General features: G+C 30.0%; 1 protein-coding gene across 1 annotated transcript; it reads right to left on the reverse strand.

The window, feature by feature from the left end:
• Window positions 1-944: 944 nt before the first annotated feature.
• LOC123292203 (mucin-3A) lies at window positions 945-19620 on the reverse strand. The gene is made up of 5 exons (XM_044872768.1): window positions 19339-19620; window positions 14608-14790; window positions 4723-6258; window positions 4433-4571; window positions 945-1763 (listed from the first exon to the last, which is right to left on the reverse strand). Exons 1-5 carry the CDS (start codon window positions 19504-19506, stop codon window positions 1630-1632), a joined length of 2160 nt encoding a protein of 719 aa, XP_044728703.1. The 5' UTR covers window positions 19507-19620; the 3' UTR covers window positions 945-1629.
• Window positions 19621-24085: the final 4465 nt, after the last annotated feature.

Consider the following 24085-nt stretch of genomic DNA (forward strand, 5'->3'; position numbering starts at 1 on the left):
GTTACTTTATTAAAAGTGTTGATATTTGTCAAAAGAATATTGAAGCGCTTGTGTTAGACTTAAGAATGTCATAGTAATTCCTCGCCAATCTAAAGGAAATCTAAAAAGGACTTGCAAGATTTTTTGATAACTTGTGGATTTCGTCATTTAACGACAACACCTCTTTACTTCTAAGCATGTTAGAAGCAAACATGTAAGAAGGGTGTAGTTTTTTACTTTCAATTCTCGTTTTAGTTTACATTGACCGACGTTAGTATGTTGCATTGACCGACTGTCTCGATCATAAAATTGTTTGTAGTATTCATGGATTGTTTAGTGATCGAAGGTTAGTATAAACATCTATGGTAATAATAAACTGAATAAAAAACATAAATTTTTGAGTTTCAACATTTTTAATTTGGTCAGATAAAGATCTAAAAAATAAATAATCAAATAAATAAAAATCAAATTTAATAAATTACGTAACATAAATTTTATTAATACTTGTCAATAATAATACATTACTATTACACTTTACAGGAAATTATTAATTTGATTTAATGATCGAGAATACCTATCTATCCACCTATCAATTTTTATAAATAATTTATTTATAAAAAAAAAAATAGTTGTAGCGACCTATTTTATGTCAAAATTATTGTCAATTATTGTTTGTCTGTTGTGAAAATGTAATTATTAGGTAGCTATATGAGTATTATTATCATCTATTTGCTCATTAATAGCTTTGTTTTATCAAATATATCATAAATTGGTCATTTGCAAAACTATTGTTTACAGGACCGGATTAACCATTAGGTAGAATAAGCAGCTGATTAGGGGCAAAAACAATTGATTATATTCAGAGACAAAATTCAATTGGAAAATTAGGATATGTCAGTTACAATAGGTATAACGTTAAATAAAGTTTAAATTAAAATAATCTCGTCAAAACTATTTTATTTCGGTTATTACATTTTATACAACAAGAATAAAACTAAAATTAAAATAACTGCGTTTCCTCACATCCCTTCAACAATTTAAAAACAGTCGATGATCTTCAAAAGGTTGAAAAGGAACTCCAAAGAATGCATTGCCTGTGCCCCCGACATGATTAATCTGGCCCTGATTGTTTATCACATTAAATCGTTATTAGTTGTTTGGTAATCAGGATAGTACTAATTATTATCAATTTATAGAAAATAACTGTATTTTGACTATTATGACTCTTATGGACTTTACCTCAGAGCCATGATAATTAATTAATAAAGTACATAAGTTTTTTTCATAGAGATACCATAGAGCTGTATAGATATAGGAAACGCATTACGTAAATTCTTGCCCGCAGTGAAAGAGAAAGAGACAGCTATACGCGCCTACTTTATATTCATATGTCTCTCTCTACTGCGATCAACCGTTGGGCCAGTGACTTTGCACCTTTATGATATTATCTCTATGGTTTTTTACTGCATCCGTTTGTCATGAGTTTAAAATTGTAAAAATTATTGTCAATTATTGGAAAACTTTTAACTAATTCATTTATGGCTTTCCTTAACGTATTAAAACTAAATCAATTATACATTGATTTCAAATTCGTACATTTCGATTCGAAATAAAATAAATGTTTCTAGAATTGAGACTTTTCATATCTTATCATTGTATTCTTGAGTTTAGTGGATTCACAACTTTTCCGGTCATTAAAGTTACATCCAATGTTGAATCCATGATGAAATAGATAAAGGGATGCGTGACTTTGAATTCAACTGGTCGATAATTGTAGTAATGCCCTGAAAAGAAAAATATCCTGTTAGAAAATGTTTCTTTTAAGTAGTTTGGATTTGCTTTTAATGTGACAAAAACAAAAGGCGTACACACCATTTTCCTGAAATGTTCACTAGGTAAGCGCTATTGATAAAAGTGATTCGTACAGTTGACATGAGCCCCGAAAGAATTTCATGCGGAGGGAGTGCATTTGCATTTACTTGAGCAATAAAAAATGCAACTGATGAAATCTTTATTTTACTATAAGTATAATTTCCTGAAAGAAGTAACTTAAATCTTTTGGCCATGATGTCGATTAAGTAATGTTGGCAGGACATTTCTTTTCGTGTATAAAAATTGAACTAGCAGAACGAAGGGATGGTAATAATAAATTAACACAGTAATTACAACAAATTATATTTGTTAATATAAAAATATTAACACTAACTAAACACTAAACAATACCTACAATGCGTATTAGTGTATTAGCATGGCATGGTATGCCGCAGTGGTAACAAAACATGTGTCTTGTCACAGAGTTGTGGGCAAGTAAATTATACAAACATTGTTCAAATCAAATTAGCGTTAAATTACTGCTGTCTTTTTATTATTTTACTAGAATTCATCCTCTTCAATATGTTGTGTATACGCTAACTTTTACAAATTGGCATTTGTTGTACTATTTAAGTAAGTACTTATCTATGGTTAGCTTATGTATTTATTGTTTGTTATTATTATTATAAAAAAAATTATGCAATTTTACTATTAGTTTCTTGCTAGATTATTTATTTACGATGGCATGCCAACCAGTTAACAATTTGATTTACTAAATCAAGGATTTCTTTATTACCCGACTATCAAGGAGTGGTTATAGGTTTTTTTGCGCGTATCTTGTATGTAAGTACGTATATTTATTTGTGAATTTAATGTGGCTCAATGGATTTCAACATTTTACCTAGTGATATTTGTCTCAAAAACCCAAGTGTTCTTACATAGTGTCCTCTGTGTCCTCCTTGAGAACAACTTGTTATAGCCATGGTGGATTTACAAGAGCCATTATTTTATTTGGTAAATTACGGAGCATCTTGCTATAGAAACGACAGGCTCAGATGAAAGGGGCGTTTGAGATGACCCCCTTCGTGCCAACGAGTCCGCTGCTTCATTCCCTTTAAAGCCAGAGTGGCCCGGTCCCAGATCAGTCTGACTGTATTGTTCAGTGCCAGACTATCTTCGATTTTAACTTTGACGCCTCAAGGGCCCGAAGGATGGCCTGACTATCTGAGTAGATGCTGATACGTGTCCCACTGTAATCTCTTATCATGGCGAAGATTTCTGATTGAAAAACCGTCGCATTTTGACCAAGAGGAATCAATTCCTTTATTCTAGGTTCATAAACACCCGCACCAGATTTATCTTCGGCCCTTAACTCATCCGTATAAAGATATAGTCCTAAGGCCGAAATTTTGTTTATTTTCGCGCTGATGTAATAAAACTGTTTTTTAAAATTTATTTATTTAAAAAAATTACATAATTTTTTTAATTCATTATTTATTGAATTATGTAAGTTAAAAAAATAAAAGATGGTAACAATGGATCGGTATGCTGAAGTAAAGTAGAATTATGCATATTATATTATTGTACAATTTGACAACCATTTCGTTAGCCATTTATAAGATATGAAGTAAGAAGAGTATAATATATGAAGTAAGACGTTCTTATGCATGAAACAAAGAAAAAAACTATTACTAGATATGTCCAACGTGTACCAAGTATGCACATGTTTGCTACACAGAAATGCTCTCTCACTCTCTGACACAATTACCTCTTATTTTCCTTTGTCCATGATATACATATTCTTTGCTACATTAGCGCCATTATAGCTCCTTTGTTTAATGCTATTTGGTGGACACTTATTGATTCAAACAGCCATATGAGATTGTATTCCTTACCTCTACATTTCATACCACATAGAAGCATGACCGCTGTCAGTAGACACACCAAACCTGCCTGACTATGTGATTGCTATACAATTCTGCTGTGTTGTTTTCTTTGTTTTACGCATAAGAACGTTTTACTTCATATCTTATAAATGGCTAACGAGATGGTTACCAAACTGTATACAGTATGTATGTAGGTATATTCATATTGATGGTATTGTTAAAACCTTTTAATATTTTTATAACACTTATCGGTGCATAACTACTTGAAAATTTTTATTTAACAATTTTACATGTTGATAATTGAATATTATAAAATAAATACTTGGGTTAGGTGCCCATCATGTATTAAAATAAACATTTGTAAGTCACTGTTTTGTCATCATGAACATGATTGTCATTTCAGTTTGTGAATTAAACTAGAACTAACAAAATACTTGTCTATGTAGTTATATTGTTTAAAAAAACAGAATATTATTTTATTTGACAAATTTTGCAAAATCATATTATGGTGTAATCAATATATTAGGTTGTTTCAAAAGTTTTGCCCGTTTTAACGTCATGTGTTAACAATACATTGATGCTGTTCATTTTATCCCAAAATTTAATTTTTTTGCCTCTTTGATAAAATTTTTCGAGAAAACCATTCTCGGCAAGGATATCAATCGGCCGGATATTAGAACATCCGGAAAAGGCGACGGTAGCTTTGGTTTAAATTGAGTTACTAAATTCGATAGGTTGACAAATTAAATACTTACTTTTTTTAATGCTTGATTCCATATAATTTCTTATTGTAACTGTTACTGCTTGTTCTATATTCGTCACGTAAATATTCTCATCTTCTGTCATCAAACTGAAATCAGCATGACCTGGTTCAAATATATTGTGAATTCCAAGCTGAAAGTATGAACATAATTTAACTGTTATGTATTACTGTTACCTAAGCTATTTCGAACTTCCGATAAGCGACGTAATGGGTTATGGAATAAACGGATTATAAAGAAGGAGATTAGGTCATCCGGGACCTAAAGTAAAAAAAACAACTTACCCTTTGCAAAGTGTTTGTTAAAAATACAAAACCTTTTAACATGAAACTAGGAATAATGGCACGTACATAAGTGTCTTTTAAATTTCGAATAATGTTTCTTAAAGTGTCATATTTTCTAATATCACAAATTAATGTATTCACACCTTGTGGGTTTAATGGTAACACAATTAACAAATAATATTTATCACTGTCTAGTGGGAATTTTAGTGCAAGTGAGCGTAATAACGGTAAATACGTAAATGGTAACACTGTATCATATTCCGTATAATTTACATTATACTGTTCCTTGATTCCATTCACTAAGAATGGATATTGTCGACTTTGTATTGGTGGTATGCTTGTCACAATTGGTTCTTGGAATGTAAAATAATTTTGTCCATCATAATGTCTTGCTATTAAATAGTCAGCGAGTGATCGTTTACGTCTTGGTGATTCTGTTTCCATCGTCATGGTTTCCAAACTATTTGTGGTAAGTTCTTCACTACTAGTTGTAGATTTTCCCATAGTTGTCATTTCTTCGATACTTAATGTTTCAATCTCATTGCTACTTTCGCTACTCACAGACGCGGAAGCTGTTTCATCGGTATTTGTATCTACTGACTCCAATGTTTCTGGTGAATTATTTTCGATTTCTGGCTCTTCAGGAGGTTCTTCGGAATTTTCTGCGGGTGTTTCTGGTGTCACAGCCATTGCCATTGTGGTTTCATCTTCTTTTGTCATTGTGACTGTTTCGGAACTAGTGGTTTCTGGAATAGTTGTTGACACAGTAGTTATTTCTGGTGTCATTTCTGGAGCAGAAGTTTCTGTTGTTATTGTTGTAGGCTCAGTCGGAGTTTCTGATACAGTTGTTGTTTCGGATTTTGGCTCTTCAGCCATTGTTGTCTCTGGTTCTGACTTCGGCGTTGTCGTTTCTGTATCTGGTTTTGGCTCTTCAGCCATCGTAGTTTCTGGTTCTGAATTTTGAGCCGTTGTAGTTTCTGTGTCCGACTTTGGAAGTGTGGTGGTTTCTGGTTCTGCTTTTTCAGTCGTTGTAGTTTCTGACTCTGATTTTGAAGTTGTCATTATCTCAACTGCTTCAGTTGTTGGTGGGGATGTCATGATTGGTGTAGTGTCCTCCATAATGGTTGTTTCACCGGAAGTCATTGCACTCATTGTTGACATTACTGACATCATTGTTGTAGCCGCACTTTCACTAGTCTCCATTGCATTTTCTGCTACAGTCGTAGTTTCTGAGCTAATTTTCATTGTAGTTGTTTCAGGGGTTTCACTTAACATTGTTGTCATTACTTCCGTTGTTTCCGTTGTAAATGAAGTTGACGGCATTTCAGGTGAGGTACTGGTAGGTTTCTCAGTTTGAGATAGTACGGTAGTCATAACGGTCGTAGTTTCCGGAGGTAAAGATGTACTCGTGGTCATATTTGTTTGTAGATCATAGCCAAAAAATTGTAAGACCGCTTTATAACCAGGAGTTAAGGTTATATTATCATTGTTCAAAGATAATCCTGCCAGAAAGCCTTCTTTTGGCACAAAATAGCTCTGCAACAAAGAGAAATTATGCAGTTAATTGCGTTTGATTAATTGCATGTTAGATTATGTAACTAAAACATATTTTTATAGTATTTTTTTCGGGGAATAATATTACAGTTATATTTTTCTTTTCAAAAAGTGTGAGTAGCACAAACTGCCATGTTATTAAAAAAAAAAGTATTGTAACTTTTAAATAAACCATATTTCCGTGTGCATTTAATAATATTTTGTTGACAATTTATTTGTATTCAACGTAGTAAAACTATAATTTTAACAAATATCGTACAAGCTAAGGTTGTTGCTGGTGTAATAATATAGGTACTCGTTTTATAAAATTGAACAAAATTAAAAATGTGATAAAGCAATGCAACAGTAAATGAAATGAAAATTTCATCAGTGGTATCACTTTCAGATCTCTTTGCCTCTGCGCCCATCCGAAATATTTTTCCGCAAATCGTACAGTTTAGGCAAAAACGAACTAACAAGTTTTACCCAAAATTGTTTTATCGCATCAAAATTGTTATTTCGTATAATTGCTCCTGCGAAATCAAGGCCCTTTTCGAAAAAAATTATCCAATAAATCTAATAAAAGTGGTTCGGTTTTTCCATAAAATTTTGGGGCTCAGCCAAATTATTATCCAAAAATAGTTTTTTTATGTATACTTCGAAAAAAGTGTTCCAATACATAAAAAATCGTTTTTTTATGTATACATAGCGTTAATTATCGCAACTCCAACACTCCTGAGACTGCGCGTTAGTATTGTCTTAGCTTTTTTAAGTTTTGCCTTTGAATAAGTTCACGAAATCGCTTATTTTCAGTTATTTGGAACGGCCTATGTTAAGCTCGACTTGTCAAAGCGAGGGCAAATAGCTTATATTATTTTTGGGTACTAAAATCTTGTCACTCAGTGTACTAATATGTTCATGATTATTATTAGGTGCCTAATTAATAAAAATGTTTCAAATTCATTTTATCCAAATTATTCAATTTCCAAATTCATAAAAATTTTGCAATAAAATTTAAATAATGTATTTCCGAATAATTTATCTTCCAATAAAATCACCGTTTGATAGATTAATTATTCATTCGACTAGGATAATATTATTATTTAAAAATAAATAATTTATTTTTTACGAAATATAATTAATTGACCTTATACAATAATAAAAAAAAATTGCAATTTACCTAAAAAAAAATGTGAATAAAAATATCACTTAATTATAGCTCCCAATCACTATTGTATAATTTAGGTGTATTGTACGTTATAAAAATAATACAATTAACACACAGGGAAATGAGTAGAAATGCAATCAATGAATATCGAAATAACTTCACTATTTTGTTAAAAAAATCAATATAAATACAATATCTCTACAATCTACATGAATTTAATATCACAATTGTGATATTATTTTTATTATATCTATGAATTAGTGTTTTTATAATCATTTAATTAGTATTAGACTAGAAGGTAGAGAACGCTCCAGGTAACCGGTATTCATGTAAGGCTAAAAATTTGCGGTTATGTAGAAAAATGTTAAAAACAAAAGTTGTAGATCTTTTTATTGCCAGATGAATGTAAACCTGATATGGATACCGGGACACAGGGACATTCAAGGGTAGTGTAAAGCTGGCGAGCTTGCTAAAAACGGCACAAAGCAATTTATAATAAGCATTAATAGGTATCCAGGAGTTCCCTTTTGCTAACTGCAAGCTGCTCCTGAATATGGGGGGAACGCACTTGTGGTGATGCAAGACGAATATGGTCGGAGTACAATCGTAAGTGTTCCGAAGAACTTAAGTCGCTTCAAAGGGTCTGTATAAGAAAAAACGTTGCGGCTATTACAGGACATTGGCTAGGCGCTTAAATGGTTGGGCCTTGAGTCAGGTATTTTTGACGACCACTCCGACTTAAAGTATGTTAGTATGTTGGCGTCAAAGCACTCTTGATGTTCTGAAACAGCTTCAAAATAGTTCATGGAGTAGTTGTTGGATACGATTCAACCTTCTATACGATATTATAACGGAAACTATGGCTTTGTCCCCAGAACAGCCACTCTAACCTATCCTAACTTAACATGCAACCTTAGTCACATACATCAAAAGACGTTGAACATAGGAAAGTACCAAACAGTATATAACATCGCAAAATGGATAGGTTAGGTTAGGTTAGGTTAGAGTGGCTTCTCTGGGGTAGGATGCACTTAGACCATAGGCTTTGTTTGCAAAATAGATACAATGCACTCATTTTGTGATATTCTACTGTTTGATACATGTCTACGTTCGATGTTCCCTTTTGCTATTGTCACAGATAAAATACCAGAACGCGAAGAATTTGGTAAGCAATTGGATAAGCATTTCATTGGAAATAAATAGTATTTCGAGTTGTTTGACGTCCTGTGCGGAAATACGTTTTTGCCCAGAGTTTAACTCATTGACTCAGATGTCACGGAAATCATCGTGAAAAATTGAGCGTATGGAAAAAAAAGTTGAGCGCAAGATTCTTCAATCAAAATTTTATTTTCTTGCAGGGGAAGAGGCAAGCAAAAACGAATATTCATGGTCAGCAGTCTCAAGATCAAAAATCAATAAATTTCGAAACGTAGCTTGTACAGCTAACTAGTCCGTGCAAGCGTTTCATAAATATATTTACTTGAGTATATCATTTTCATAATTTCTTGCGAATATAAAAAAACAGCGATATTCACGAATGCCAATACGAATATTCGTTGCAGCACTAATACATACACAATATACAGATGCTTTTGTGAATATAGTTAGTTATCTATCTATCATTGTTATCTATCAGTTGCATTGCTGTAGTTACAAATGATACAGTGATGTATATCAATATTTATTATTTATTTGAGAATAATAATCATTATATATTTATTGGTAAGTATATAATGTTATAGTGATTACTCCCATAAGAGCTGGCGGCTCTCTCTCTCTCAGTCATCAATTCCCTATATTTTATAGTTTTGGAAGAAATGGGACACTAAACAAACAAAAGTTTTTAATTTTGTACGGAACATTTTTTACATTTAAATTTTTGTTTTATCTCTAACGGTTTATTAGATGGGTTCTACAGACCCAAGACCAAATTGACCTATGTTGCTCAGTTACGGACTCAATTTTTACGCCCTCAGCTATAAAAATTTCAGTTTCATACCTCTTTTAGGTTTTTAGTCACTCTGTTTTTTAATGCAACAAGCTTAATTAATTGTTATTTTTCAATAATTTTAATTTAATATTTACTATACCATTTATACGTCAACAATTCTTATTTTTATGTTAGTTATTTTAGCCATAAGAAATATCATATAGATTAGAATGTTCATTTTCCAATTTTTACTAAACTCTGAAAGTTTGCAGTTAAACCGTAGACTTGATAATGGAAGTTATGGAAGTTATTGAATTTAATACACAATCTAAATATAATATATATAATATTGAATTATTAATATTGGCATGGAATTCAATATAATGTTTGTTTGTTTGTTTGTAATGTTAATAATACATATAGTAGCACATACCGACTGTAAATTACGCAATATCCGTATTTTGTAGATGTAAGTTTATAAAAATATAATCAATTAGTCCATAATCTTTTAAAATCAGAATTACCCTCGGAAAAATATCCTAAGAAATATTGTCAAATAAAATATATGTCAACTATAAAACAGCAAAACGGCAGCAAAAAATAGAAAATGGAAATTTCACAAAATTTAATTTACTAATTGAATTTATATTAGGTTTTTGGTAGTACATACTATATTACAATAAATAATTAAAATAATTGTAATCCTCATTTAATTTTCTTTATTTTGATACCCTACTCGTAAGTTTTTTTTTAATTTTTTCAAACACTCATCAAAGAACACCTGAGCTTTTGAGACAAATATAATGATACCTTAAATCTTAAAATCCATTGAGCCGTGTGGAAGATACGAGGTAATAAAGAAATTTACAAACAAATATGCATACATAAAAAAGAGACTATTACAGAGTAATTTTAACGCATGCATGACTTTAAAAAACAAATAAATATATATTTTGGTCACTGGTATTACACTCTACCCTATGATAGTGATACTTTACCAATTTTAATAAAACTTTGATGAGGATATTAAATATATGAATATTTATGGATAAAATAATATAGCAAATTAATAACAAATGTAATAAATTAATTACAGATTTATAAATAAATTAGTATTGAATTGAACCGTTTCATTTCATATTCAAATTCAAATTAATACTTAATATTATAATAAAGCGTAACGTTAGGCCGTCAGGGTTGTATATTGTTTGTGACCCTGCAATACTATTCGCCCATGAAAACGTTTTTATATATTATTTCCGTTGACTTTGTTGTAAAGTTAATATCGAAAATCGTTTTGGAAAAATCATGTAGGTAAATCACTACCACTTCATAGTATAAATCAAAGTCGCTTCTCGTTGCCCGACCCTATGTATGCTTAGATCTTTAAAACTACACAACGGATTTTGATGTGAATTTTTTAATAGTTAGAATGATTCAAGAGGAGGGTTTATATGTATAATAAATGCATAATATAGTAGAGAAACACTGATAATTTTAGAGGTTTCTAATGTGATGTCGTAAATAAACACATTTGTGTATATAAAGCCATTCTGTAGTATATTTAGTATCAGCACTGCACCCGTGCGAAGCCACAGCGGATCGCTAGTGATTCCATAAAACTTTATTTTTATATTTTTATAGTTTAACGTTCCACAATAAGTTCTCTCTTCCAAATTTTATCTCAGAAATATTTTGATAGCAAAGGTCGGAAATTTTTTGATTCTTTAAATGAATTAATGATTCACTAAGTGAATCATTTTGTTGATTTTCTCGGGCAAAAACTAGTAAAAATATTTTGTGGAATTATTTGTAGTATTGTTAAAGTATACATATATAATATGTAATTATGAATAGTTGAATGCAACTTAATTAATATTCTTGAAAAGCGTAATGCGGAACCAAATATAGTTCACATATTGTAAGTATTTATTTATTTGTTATTATTATTATTTACGACAATTTTTAATGAATCTTTCAAATCGTACATCTCAATTAGTATTTTTAATTGATTTTTATTGAACCTTGAACCGTTCAAGGTGAATTAAATTCATTAAATTTCTTAATCAACTTTAACAAAATTTTTATTTATTTTACGCATCTAGATTATATGATTGTACCGCGAGTACCGGTAAATTTAAACAAAAATAAAGTTTTATCGTTATCTGAGTAGTTCATCTATCATTATTTTTTATTTCCTACATAATTACATAATTTATATGAATTCAAGGCTTTATTGTAATGCTTCGTAATATTTAATATTGTTACTACTGGTTATAGACATCAAGGCAATTCGGGAAAAGTTATTTAATAATATTTAATAACTATTAAATTCAATTTATGATGCCTATAACCGAAAATGTATCTTAAGTGAAATCCGTTCCAGACACTGCAGCGAACGGGAATATGTGTTAGAGAATATTAGAATACTCATTCCACAAACGATGGCCAAACTTTAATATTATTTGAGGGAGACTAAGGCCTCTCTACCATTAAAAGCGAGCGTTGGTGGAAGTAAGTGATCGTGGTCAAACTACACGTGAGAGTAGAACCTACTTGTAGATCAAGAAACCATATTTATTGCGACTCATATATAGAATATAAAGAAGGACAGCGATGTTGATTGAAGAGTTCCGGGAAAAACTGGATTATGTATCAGGATATTTCCGATGATTTGTTTTGATCAAAAAAATAGTAAAACTGATATCATAATAGATCTAGTTATATCTTAGTAAATGTACACTTGTCTGTTTATGTAGATCTTAGATCATATATTTTTAAGTGTATTTTCAAAGTGTAGTGTATTTTTAAAGATTTAGATCCACTTACATCATAATTGATGTACAGAAATTCATCTGTGTACATCTGAGTACATCAACGTACATCAGTGTCGAACTCGTCTATTGATAATAACGTAGACGAGTTCGATCGGACTCTGGCGGACGAGTCCTCTAATGAATTTTGACCCATATAATCAATTTAATATCTTAAGCATATGCGGGGTGTTAAAACAATTAATTTTGTCAGCTATTATCTTCACATGTTCTGTTTTCTATTTTGATTGGACAAGATAATTAAATAGTATTCAATGTAAATATTTTCCTCTTTATGATATAATTAATTTACAAAATCTGCGATATCATGTTGAATGTTTTAAATTAAAAATAAATGGATTCGACAACCAATTATAACATATTTAATTAATAGCAAGAAAGAAGAGTTAATATTACATAATGTGTAACTAGCTAATGTTTATATTTTATTTTTTACTATTTATTATTGTAGCTGTACATACTATAATTAAAATACAATAATTTTTGTTTTATTTAAAGATTTTAATGATAAGTAAACTCATTGCAAATCATTTTATGGGTAGCTTTTATTGTCATAAAAAAAAAAATGTTATATGATAAAGTTTTAAATTTTTACAACAAATTAGAGATATCATACTTTTCCGATTCACATGTGTTCTCAACTTTTCGATATTCGCAAAACTCGAGACGTAATAAATACAAAAAAATCTTTAATTAAAAAACTAAATACAGCTTTTTATAATTCTTAAAAAGTGATACTTCTAGACCGCCTAGGTATTTACATCACAGGATTAACGCGAGTCAAAAGCTCTAAAGAACCAAGCAGACACTATTTAACAGCATGGTCAACCCATATGGATCAGTGAATGAACGCAATCACAAGGTTACTGCATGGGTCAAAAAATCCATAGCCCTATGCTAGCTCGATTCTATTAAACCCATACAGCAGTGAGTGAACGTAATCGCGGGGTTAATGCAAGCTGTTTTAATCGGAGTTGTTTTGGCACCCAGTCATTTTTATACCGAGTTATTTTTTCAGAAGTTGTAATGACCGAGTTGTTTTGACCGAACTTATTAGAGATCGAGTTATTCTTAGCGGGTCCCATCATTCTGAACGGCACTAGATATCTAGAATTCTAGGATTAGTGGGAATTTAAAATGAAGTTTTTGCAAAATTCCTACATTAATCCAAAATCATTAGCTCATTTTCCTTGAAGAGGAAACTCTCTAAAATAAAATATTTCATAATTAGTGAAAAAAAAATAAATAAATTATCCAATTTTAAACGGATATATACTCATATTAAGATAAAAAACAAGATACCGTTAATTCAAGATTAATTTATATTATTCATCAATGTCAAAAACCTTTATGAAATTTATTTGCAAAAAAACAAATAAGTTTTAATATACTTTCAGTAACTATCATCAGAAAGAATGTTTAGCAAAAATGAGTCATTGAATTTCGTATTAATGTGTGAAAAATTATTTAACTCTTTTATACCCATATGGTGTGTCGAAAAGTTATTTCACATATTAGTGTGATTTTCTGGAAAATAATGTATTCTTTATTTTTACGATATAATTTCTTTTATTAAATAAATCACTATTTTCAACAAAAAAAAAAATACTTATGTCTTGATACTTCAACAACAAATAATCTTTTCGACTAAAATATTAACATGCCAAAATTCGTTTCAACGCATATAGATTCCAAAAATTTTAGTTAGAAAAAAAATTTGAGCAGCCCTACCTAGTTGAGTTAGAGAATTGATAATAATTCGTATATTATTTAAGTTTTAGTTTCAAGGAATTGACTTTAAGGGCTGTTAGTTTTCTAGCTCAATTTTCCTTATTTTATACCAAAAAAAAAAAGTCAATGAATGTTCACGAATTTCTTTTTACTTATAGTTGATAAAAGATCCCGCCCAAATCCGATAAAAATTGGGGTTCAATCAAATTCACTTATAATGCAAGATTTTGTAGATCTTAGTATCTTTATCAAGAGTCTCAATGTACACGACAATCCAAATGCGAACGTTTTTGAGTTATGGGTATTCAAATGTCAGTTATCTTTGTGTAAAAAAATATTATTTTTGGAAACTATTTTTGAAAAACGCATATATCTTCACATAGCGATTATTGGCATTCCAAAGCCCATAGTTTAGAAATATTTGCATTTGCATTTGTGGCCATTGACTCTTGATTATGATGCTAAGATCCCCGATTCCGATTTGTGTGGGGTCAACTTTAGTAAATGTACGTACGAACGGTGTATGCGTACAGAGTAGTGTCGTTTATTGATATGGTAATGAACAGACCAAAATCCCCAATTGAATATAATTTTTTTAAATATGAAATGTGATTCGCTTAGTTGACGCATCTCCTGTATTACAGAATTTTTTTAATTTAATATATGTAAATAAATCGAATTACACTTACCCGTAATAAACGATGTATATCACGAAATCCAACACGTATTACATCTCGATCGAATGGGAAACGAGCGGTTCGATGAATTTGTAAGGCCGCTTCCCCGGTTACACCTTCTTGTAGTGCAATCAATACACTTGTTAAACCATACGGTGAGAATGCAATGTTGTTATGATTATTGATGTTATGACACTGAAAATATCAACAAAAAAATTAATTTATAAGAATTAAGTATCATAATTATTTAATTATTAATATAATATATTAAATAAGTATCATAATTATGTTATATATTTATTAATTGTTTTAATTCAACTGCTAAAAATATTATTGTTTTCTGCCAGTAACACAAAAATGATGAAAGATTTCATTGTTTCGAGGTGAGCGAAAATAACGCTTAAGAAATGCGTATGTCTGCCATATATTCGAGTCGATCTGATTCGAAATATAAGACGACATAGAGCCTATGGTGGTAGTACTCTAGGCGGACATGTGAGCTCCAAGTAGGTTCTACTGACAATTTTAGGACTTTGTTTTAATATTATTTGGGAGCTGGTCGGGTAACTGGACTCTTAATGGATTTTATTTACAACCAAATGATCAATGTAGCCTTTTAATTACGACTCCAGTAATTTATGAAAAAATTAACCGATAACGAAATTTTCAATTTTAGATAAACCTCAAGATAAAATTCATAACGACCTCCTTCCACTTTGATCTAAACATTTTTCGATAGACTTATCAATTAAAATGATCCACCGAGTATAATTATAAAGTTATTGGTCTGCTTTTTTAAGAATACATCTACTACGGCATTCATTCGTTGTCAGATTCGTATAATCTTATTCTTACAATATTGGAGACATGAAAAAATGTGGGTAACCTTCAGAGAGTAATTAATTTTAATCGCTGTTGTGCACCTATAAAAAAAAAGTTCAAGCGATCTGAAATCTTTGCTATAGCTTTAATAGGGGTTGTCTTTAAATTTACGTGAACAATTTTAAAAGATATAAAGGAAACGACTTAGTGTGTTAAAGAGATTTTGAATTGATTAGTAAGGCCGCTGAGCGAATTTTCGTGGTCGATTGAGGTCCCCGAAAATGAATAATATCTATGTATTAAAGACAGTGTTGATTACGCTAGCGTTAATTTTTCAAAGTTATGTGAGTAAAGAAAGATACATCACTCTTAGATAGCCACACTCGTGTATATAACACGACTGTGGTAGACTATAATTGCTTGAATAATGATTATTATATTATTAAAATTCACATGGATTGGTCATTTGACTCATCATATAAATATCAATAAATAAATAATTTTTAATATTTATGTATATACAGTTTGACAACCATCTCGTTAGGCATTTGTAGCATATGAAGTAAGAAGAGTATAATATATGAAGTAAGACGTTCTTATGTATAAAAAAAAGAAAACAACTCAGCAGTGTTGTATAGCAATCACAGCCAGGTAGGTTTGGTGTGTTTATTCACAGCGATCATGTTTTATTTTAAGGCAATGCCTTTTATGTGGTTTGATTGCTGTCAATAGACACACCAAATCTGCCTTGCTATATGGTTGTTAATTTTATATACAACACTTCTGTCTTGTTTTCTTTGTTTTATGCATAAGAACGTCTGACTTCATATATATTTATTATTATTCTTACTGTAAATATTATAAATGACTAATGAGATGATTGTCAAACTGTATAAATAAATAATATAAATAAATAAAATTCAAACTAATATAAAAATAAAAAATAAAATTATATAATTGATAATAAATTGCAAGTAATTTTGGTTTTAACCTTGCTATAATTATAATCATCGTAATTATCTATTTTATCCATGTCTGTGTATGTCCGTGTCCATGCCCATGCCATGTACAGATTTTACCATTTTATATGCATCTATTTATTATCTATTATGAAAAATTGATGACTGCACGTTAATTAACCTCTGTATAACATAGCATCTTTAGCCATTAGTAGGGATAGAAAATATAAACTAACAAGTGAAAACAAACAATTGACTGAGTTAATTGTTGAAATACCATGCATAGTCAGTGTTGATTTCTTTATCACATTACACATACAAACATGTGACACATACATAACTGATAATCAAGTATAGTACATATTATAAAATTTCCGCCTAATTGGCGCCCTCACGGGTAAACAGTGATGTTTACGAAAAAATGTTTCAAACAAAAGTTGTTTAATTTTTGATAAGGAACATTTTTTACATTTAAACTTTTGTTCTATCTCTAACGGTTTACAAGATGGGTCCTACGGACCCATGACCCAATTGACCTATGATGCTCATTTACGAACTCGACCTCACTTTTTACGTCCTGAGTACGCTGTAAAAATTTCAGCTCGATATCTTTTTTCGTTTTTGAGTTATCGTGTCCACAGACGGACGGCCGGACGGACGGACAACCGGAAATGGACTAATTAGGTGATTTTATGAACACCTATGACAAAATTTGTTTCCTAGCATCATTATTTTTAAGCGTTACAAACTTTGGACTAAACTTAATATACTATGTATATTTCATATATAAATGGTATAATAAGATACCTATGTAGGTATTGAAACTTTTTACAACCGTGCTCTTAGCGCTTCTGCGGACTCGTACTACTCGAAATTTTCAACGCCTTGATTTTTTTTTAACCCGTTTATAATCTGACGGAAATTACAATATTACGTTGACATATATAAACAAAAGTATAAGCAGAGGTTAAGAGGCAAACTCAAATTATACAATGTGTTTAATTAAAGTATTCAAACTTTGAATATTTTTGATTCTAATAAACTGTACATAGAGGAAATTTGAGTATTTGTAGCTAATTGGTAGCTAATAGATTTACTATGTTATTTGAAAACGTAAATTTTAATTTTGAGGTCAATAATATAAAAGATGAAAACAGTAAATATAATTTTAATATTTAATCATTGTAAAATAAAAAATAATTTAAAAAAATACCCTTTTGTAACTAGCTGAACTAAAAAGTAGAAAATAATTTGTATAAGTTCACGAAAAAACAAAAAATTGAGTGATTAAAATTTATTTTATCGTAAAAAAACGTAGGGTGCTAGATTTCAATTATAAATATTTTATGACAGACAAATATTGGTAAAAGTCATTATAAAATATCTTAAAAAGTACCCCATGTTTTTTTACGATAAAATTTTGACGTCCGTAAAATGCGTCCGTTACGCCAGGGACACCCTGTATAACATTATTGACATAAAAGTGTAAAATCGATCGAACCCAAATCCTCTAACAGTGAACCAGCTCTCTAATCATTGAGAATCAAAGTGGTGTAGAGGATACTTGTATAAAATTATATCATTAACTTCTAGCGTGTCTCTATTTATTATTGTTGATAAACTTATCGTTAATTGGCTATCAAAGCAGACAGTGTCATATTTACAACTGTTGTGACCCGTAGGCGAATTTTTGATGGAGGCCCACTTAAGCAATCACTTTTAAAAAAAATCTTATTTCAATATATTTTTCTGCAAGAACCCAAATCGTTTACAGAATGAAGCATTTTAATCAATATGAGAAAATACAGCGGTTACAACGAGAACGCGCGTTTTTTCTGCTTTTTAGTTACAGTTTTTGAAAAGAAAGCACTAAATTCATTATCGACCTGTGTAGTTTTTCATTATAAAATAAAATACACCATCAAAGCTGAAAAAATCATCGTTCAGCAAATAAATGAGGAGTATTACAGTAATCCTAGCCGAAATTCTATATAGTAAATTGCATTTTTGGAGGGAAGTCCGACTTTTTGGTTACGGTTACAATGGTCAAACAAACAAAAATTCTGACGTCACTTTTTCATGGGGTAACATCCCGCCTTTTCAAAATTAAACTTATCTTTGACTATCCCAATCGTAATAAAAAAATCAGACTTCCCCCCAAAAATTCGATTGAAGAATCTGAGATGATATTACTAGAGCTCTGTTATTGACATGTAATAGAAATATTGATTGATTTTAATCATTCAATTTAAGTTTCAATCCTTTAAAGTTTCTCATTTCATTTCTCATTTTCAATATCATTAATAATTTGTTTTATATAATATTTTTAAATATGACTATTTACTCAAATAAGTTTTAATAAATAATTAATTATTCATTATACCTTGTTAATTTAATTGCTTGTAAAAAGTGTTGATAATTAACTTGCACGAAACATTTACTATTAAGTTTTTCACTCTTAAAATATTTGTATGGTTTAAAATGTATTTTCTTTCCTTTTTTTATTTCATTTTTTTCTCTTTTATAATCTTGATAATTCTTTAATTTTATTATATTTGATAAATTATTTTTATTATTGAATATGATCAGATTAGTTACTTTACTAATAATTAATAATATCTCAGCAAATACTTCCATCAGAGCTTTCGATTTGATTCTCATTTTGCATATTTTGAAACCAATTTAACATTCTTAATAGATAACTTGACCATCAGACTACGACTTGACGGACTCCCGGTGTCATATATTGTTATTAATCAGTTACTACAGTTATATCATCCGCCAGGCTTAGTCTTACAAAATATTTACAGGCATATAGTCGCGGAAACGAAGTTCGAAAAATTTGAACAGTAAGACGGATTTGATTGCTATTATTTCATTATGCCCTTTTAAGTTTCATAAAATCAGCCATTTTTTCTATTTTTATATTACAAAAATCCGTACAAATAATAAAACAACAAACCTCCAAAACTTGTAGTCCAATATTATTAGTAACATCAACCATAATATCTGCAGGCGTTCGAGGATCTACAACAGCACCATTATTCCAACCGTTAATAACAAAATATCGTGCATTAACCACCGTACATAAAAAAATCACAAACAACGATAAAATAAAACGTTTACACATTTTATTTATTGGGTTTTTTTTTAAAAACAAAATAAAATTTATATTTAAAAACAATAAAAAATATCACCACAAAACTAAAAAAAATATTCGATTTCTACGTTCGATGAAATTAGTTAATTATATCGATCGGTTGTATTTATGGGCTTCGAAGCTTTGTGTCAAGTTTGTCGTACAAGAACAAGAGATAGATTGCTATCAACTGATGAATAAGATCATCTCCGTTTGGAATCAACACATCGTTTGTTGTTGATTTTAAACAAACCAACTAAATAAATAAAATAAACATCACCAACATAGACGACCAACACTACATGTTTGTTACTCTTATTAAAATAATGTTAAAAACTATCTCATTATTGTTAACAGGTATCAAAAAACTTTGTTTGCTATATCAATTTTTCGCTAGCTATTATTTATGTGCATGACTGCGGGACTAGGACCACGAATTCTTGAAACCTATTAGAGCTAGGTTAATTTTGATCACAAATTTGAAAAATATGACCCAAATTTAGTAGGATTACATACTTGGTTTATCAAAATTGGATAAAATTTGGATGTGATAGAGCAAAATTAAATTTTTTGGATTCTGATGACGTCATAGAGTTCAAAAATTCGATTTTTTTGATAACACCGGCAAATTTGATCCGATCTTATTGAAATTTTTTTGAAACCCACTAATTTTGGGTCATTCTTTTCAGCTGTGATGTCAGTTTTTCCCTAGCTATCATTTTTGTGCTTGATTCCGGGACCAGGACTTCACAACTTGAAACCTATTAGAGCTAGGTTAATTTTGATCACAAATTTGAAAAATATGACGCAAATTTAGTAGGATTACATATTTGGTTTATCAAAATTGGATAAAATTTGGATGTGATAGAGCAAAATACAAATTTTTTGGATTCTGATGACGTCTTAAAGTTCAAAAATTCGATTTTTTTGATAACACCGGCAAATTTGATCCGATCTTATTGGAATTTTTTTTGAAACCCACTAAATTACCCTTAGCTTAAAACTTTAAATAATGAAATTTTTGTCGATTTTCCGAAAATAATTATCTTTTATTATATTATTATTAGTTTTTTATTTGGGTACAAGTCTCATGCACTGGTGCCTTTAATAAATTAATGTGTAAAATTCCATTACATTGATATTTTGAAGGAAATTTTAACATTGCTCATAGCTATAGCAAACTGACCATAATAATAAGCACAATACATTGAATTTGTATAAGTTAGTATGATAATTATTTGCGCCACGCTTAATAATTTCGATTTATCTTTTTTTATTAAGATGAGTCATTTTTCTTTAAAAAATTTTGTTATAATTGCAAAAAATTTAGTTAAAAAAAAATTTGTTGTAAAAATGTTTTAAAGTATGGAGTTTTAAGTATTTTAATGGAACACAAAGTTCATTACAACAATTATAGTTTAAAATCCTATCAGATTTAAATAATCACGTGCGTGACTAATAACTGTGGACGACATAAAACTTCCCATACTCAAATCTTAAGACTTTGCTTATCGTAAATATCTTCAAGAATCGCTAATATTCTTGGAAATTTTTCCTAGACCATGTAGATTTTAATTGTTAAATAACTACTTCAATTTCACTGAAGGTAAATGATAAATTTTATAATACATACTATACAATTTTCGCCTAATTTGCGCCCTCAAAGAAAAGCTACATTTATTGTAATTAAGTGCAAGTATCTTCTGTAGATAATTGATACAAACAAAGTCAAACCTTAATAACATCGAATTCAAACAAATACAACAATAGTGGTCTCTTAAATCACTTTAGTCAATAGTGATGTTATACGATATTACTACATACACTTACAGTGATACCCATATTAACAATTCGAATACGTTTCCATTGTTTGATTATATATCTCAGTTATTCTTCTCCATGAAAATAACACCCTCAAATGCGAATTTTCATGAAATTATCATTCATTTGGGAACGGTTTGTCCACCCAAAATTATTTCTGATTATCATCCTTTTTGCCATATTTCTATGCAGTCCCTATGTACCTGATTTATGGGTCCATTATGAATTAATAAAAGCCATATGAAGCTCATATATTCAATGTTTTAGTTTTTAGGGTTCCGTACATGAATGGTAATGAACAGAACCCTATCAATAAGATTACGCAGCCCGGTCGTCAGCGGACTGTATCTGATAAACCGTATACGATAGCTTAAATTTTGACAGATTGAATATTTTCGTACGGAGAGTTACGTACTTTTTTCTTGTACAAAAGCTTTTAATAACAAGTGAAAACAAACAATTGACTGAATTAATTGTTGAAATACCATGAATAGTCAGTGTTGATTTCTTTATCACATAACACATGCATACATGTGACACATATGAACTGATATTCAAGTATGGTACATTCTATGAAATTTTCGCCTAATTGGCGCCCTCACGGGTAAACAGTGATGTTTACGAAAAAATGTTTCAAGCAAAAGTTGTTTATTTTTTTATAAGGAACATTTTTTACATTTAAACTTTTGTTCTATCTCTAACGGTTTACAAGATGGATCATACGGACCCAAGATCCAACTGACCTATGATGCTCATTTACGAACTCGACCTCACTTTTTACGTCCTGAGTACGCTGTAAAAATTTCAGCTCGATATCTTTTTTCGTTTTTGAGTTATCGTCTCCACAGACGGACGGACGGACGGACAACCGGAAATGGACTAAATAGGTGACTTGAGACTAAACGTAGTATACCTTATAAGGATGAATTCTTGTTGACTTCGAGTTGAGACATAGTTATTGAAATAAATACCACGATACTCGAAATAAAATGAAAAGGAGATTTTATTTCGAGTATCGTGGTATTTATTTCAATAACTAGTATACCTTGCATATTACATATATGCATGGTATAAAAATACAGTGTTATACTTTGTATGGAACCCTCCATAATTAAACCCGGGTGGTACTTGACAGTTTTTTGAATAGATGTTAAATTTAAGTCAATACCATTTAAGAAAAATTTACAATTGGGAATCCTAAAGTAAAACCTTATTTTGTCATAGTTTTATTTTAACGAATAGGCACATACCAATTTTGGGTTGAAAAACATGGACAAATGATTGGCACTTACATTTTCGGAAAAAACGTAAAAAAAATGGCAATTTTTTTATAAGGAATAACTTTCGGATATAACAACATTCTAATTTGAAGTATTCGTTCATCTCTCATAAGTTTTTTTACGAAAACTTTAAGACAAATTTGGACAAATGATGGAAAAACGAATTCAATCAGCATTTATATGGAAATTTGCATTTAGGGGTGTTATTTCACAGAGCTCAGTTATTCGTTTATTACTCTGATAATAATTATTATAACTATATGTATAGTAAAGTATAGTAACTGACTATGCTATGGTTATGGTGTGATGTGATTATGGTGTATTTTACCTAGTAAGGACAATAACCTTTCTGAACTTAATATGGATATGTACAGGATGTACAAAGTTTAATCAATACACTGGCCTGAGATGGATTTACCCTTAAAAACCTAATTAGCAAATTGGATAAGTATTAGGTACTAAACTACGAAAAAAAATTCAATCAGGTAAATTTTCTGGCAAAATTGCCGTTTTTATTTTTCTTAGTATAACCGCATATTACTACGAAATTTTTCTCTAGGGGTAGCGGGAATCGAACCCGCTACCCCTAGGCATACCGCGAACGGAATGGATTACGCCTTAGCCAAACGAAATGTCTAACTCATAAATTATCTGAGAATATTTTTCATTTTTCTTTGTATTATCGCATATTTTACTACATCATTTTTGGGAAAAAGCTGGTACTTTTAACCATTCCTTGCCCGATTTTTTGCTTAGATTATTCAAATTCTTTCTTAAATGGAAACATGGATAAAATAGAAAAATGTGGCCGAAACTTGACGACGTTTTCATATATTCTATAACAAATGTGGAAAGTTTATTTCGCAGGGGAACGGAGGTAAGGAGGGACAAACAGTGACACTCAAACAGACGTAGATGAGATTAGGTAATTGAATAAAAAAAAATGAATTTTGACTTTCGCTGGTAAAACATGTTAAATGCAAAAATACAATAATGAACACATGAAAATATACATTTTCTTGTAGCTGTAGAATAAAAAAGAAAAGTTTTCAGTTTCAATTATGATACAAACATTTTGGAACATTCTGTATATGCTACAAAATTATATTTTTCATTCTTCTAAGAACTTTTTTTTCTTAACGAAAGAATTTCTTGTAAATAAAATGAAAATATTTTAAACATTGTATTGTTAATTTTTTTTTTTCATTTTTCGTACAATAAATGAAGTTTGCTAAATTTTAATTATTTTATTATAACGGAAAGAAAAATGTAATTAATTTTTATTGAAATTCAAAAAATTTTATTTGCTATGTAGATAGATGTACGTAGCATCAAAATTTATTTTGTATTTCAATTATTTTTTTCATCAAATTATTTTTTAATGTAATATTGGTCAATCTGTCTGGCAATTTCTGCATAAATAATATAAGAAGTTATCTATCATCACATAATTTGTTGCAGGTTTAGTA

Source organism: Chrysoperla carnea, chromosome 2 (assembly GCF_905475395.1).
Source record: "Chrysoperla carnea chromosome 2, inChrCarn1.1, whole genome shotgun sequence".
In the NCBI taxonomy this organism is placed as follows: domain Eukaryota; kingdom Metazoa; phylum Arthropoda; class Insecta; order Neuroptera; family Chrysopidae; genus Chrysoperla; species Chrysoperla carnea.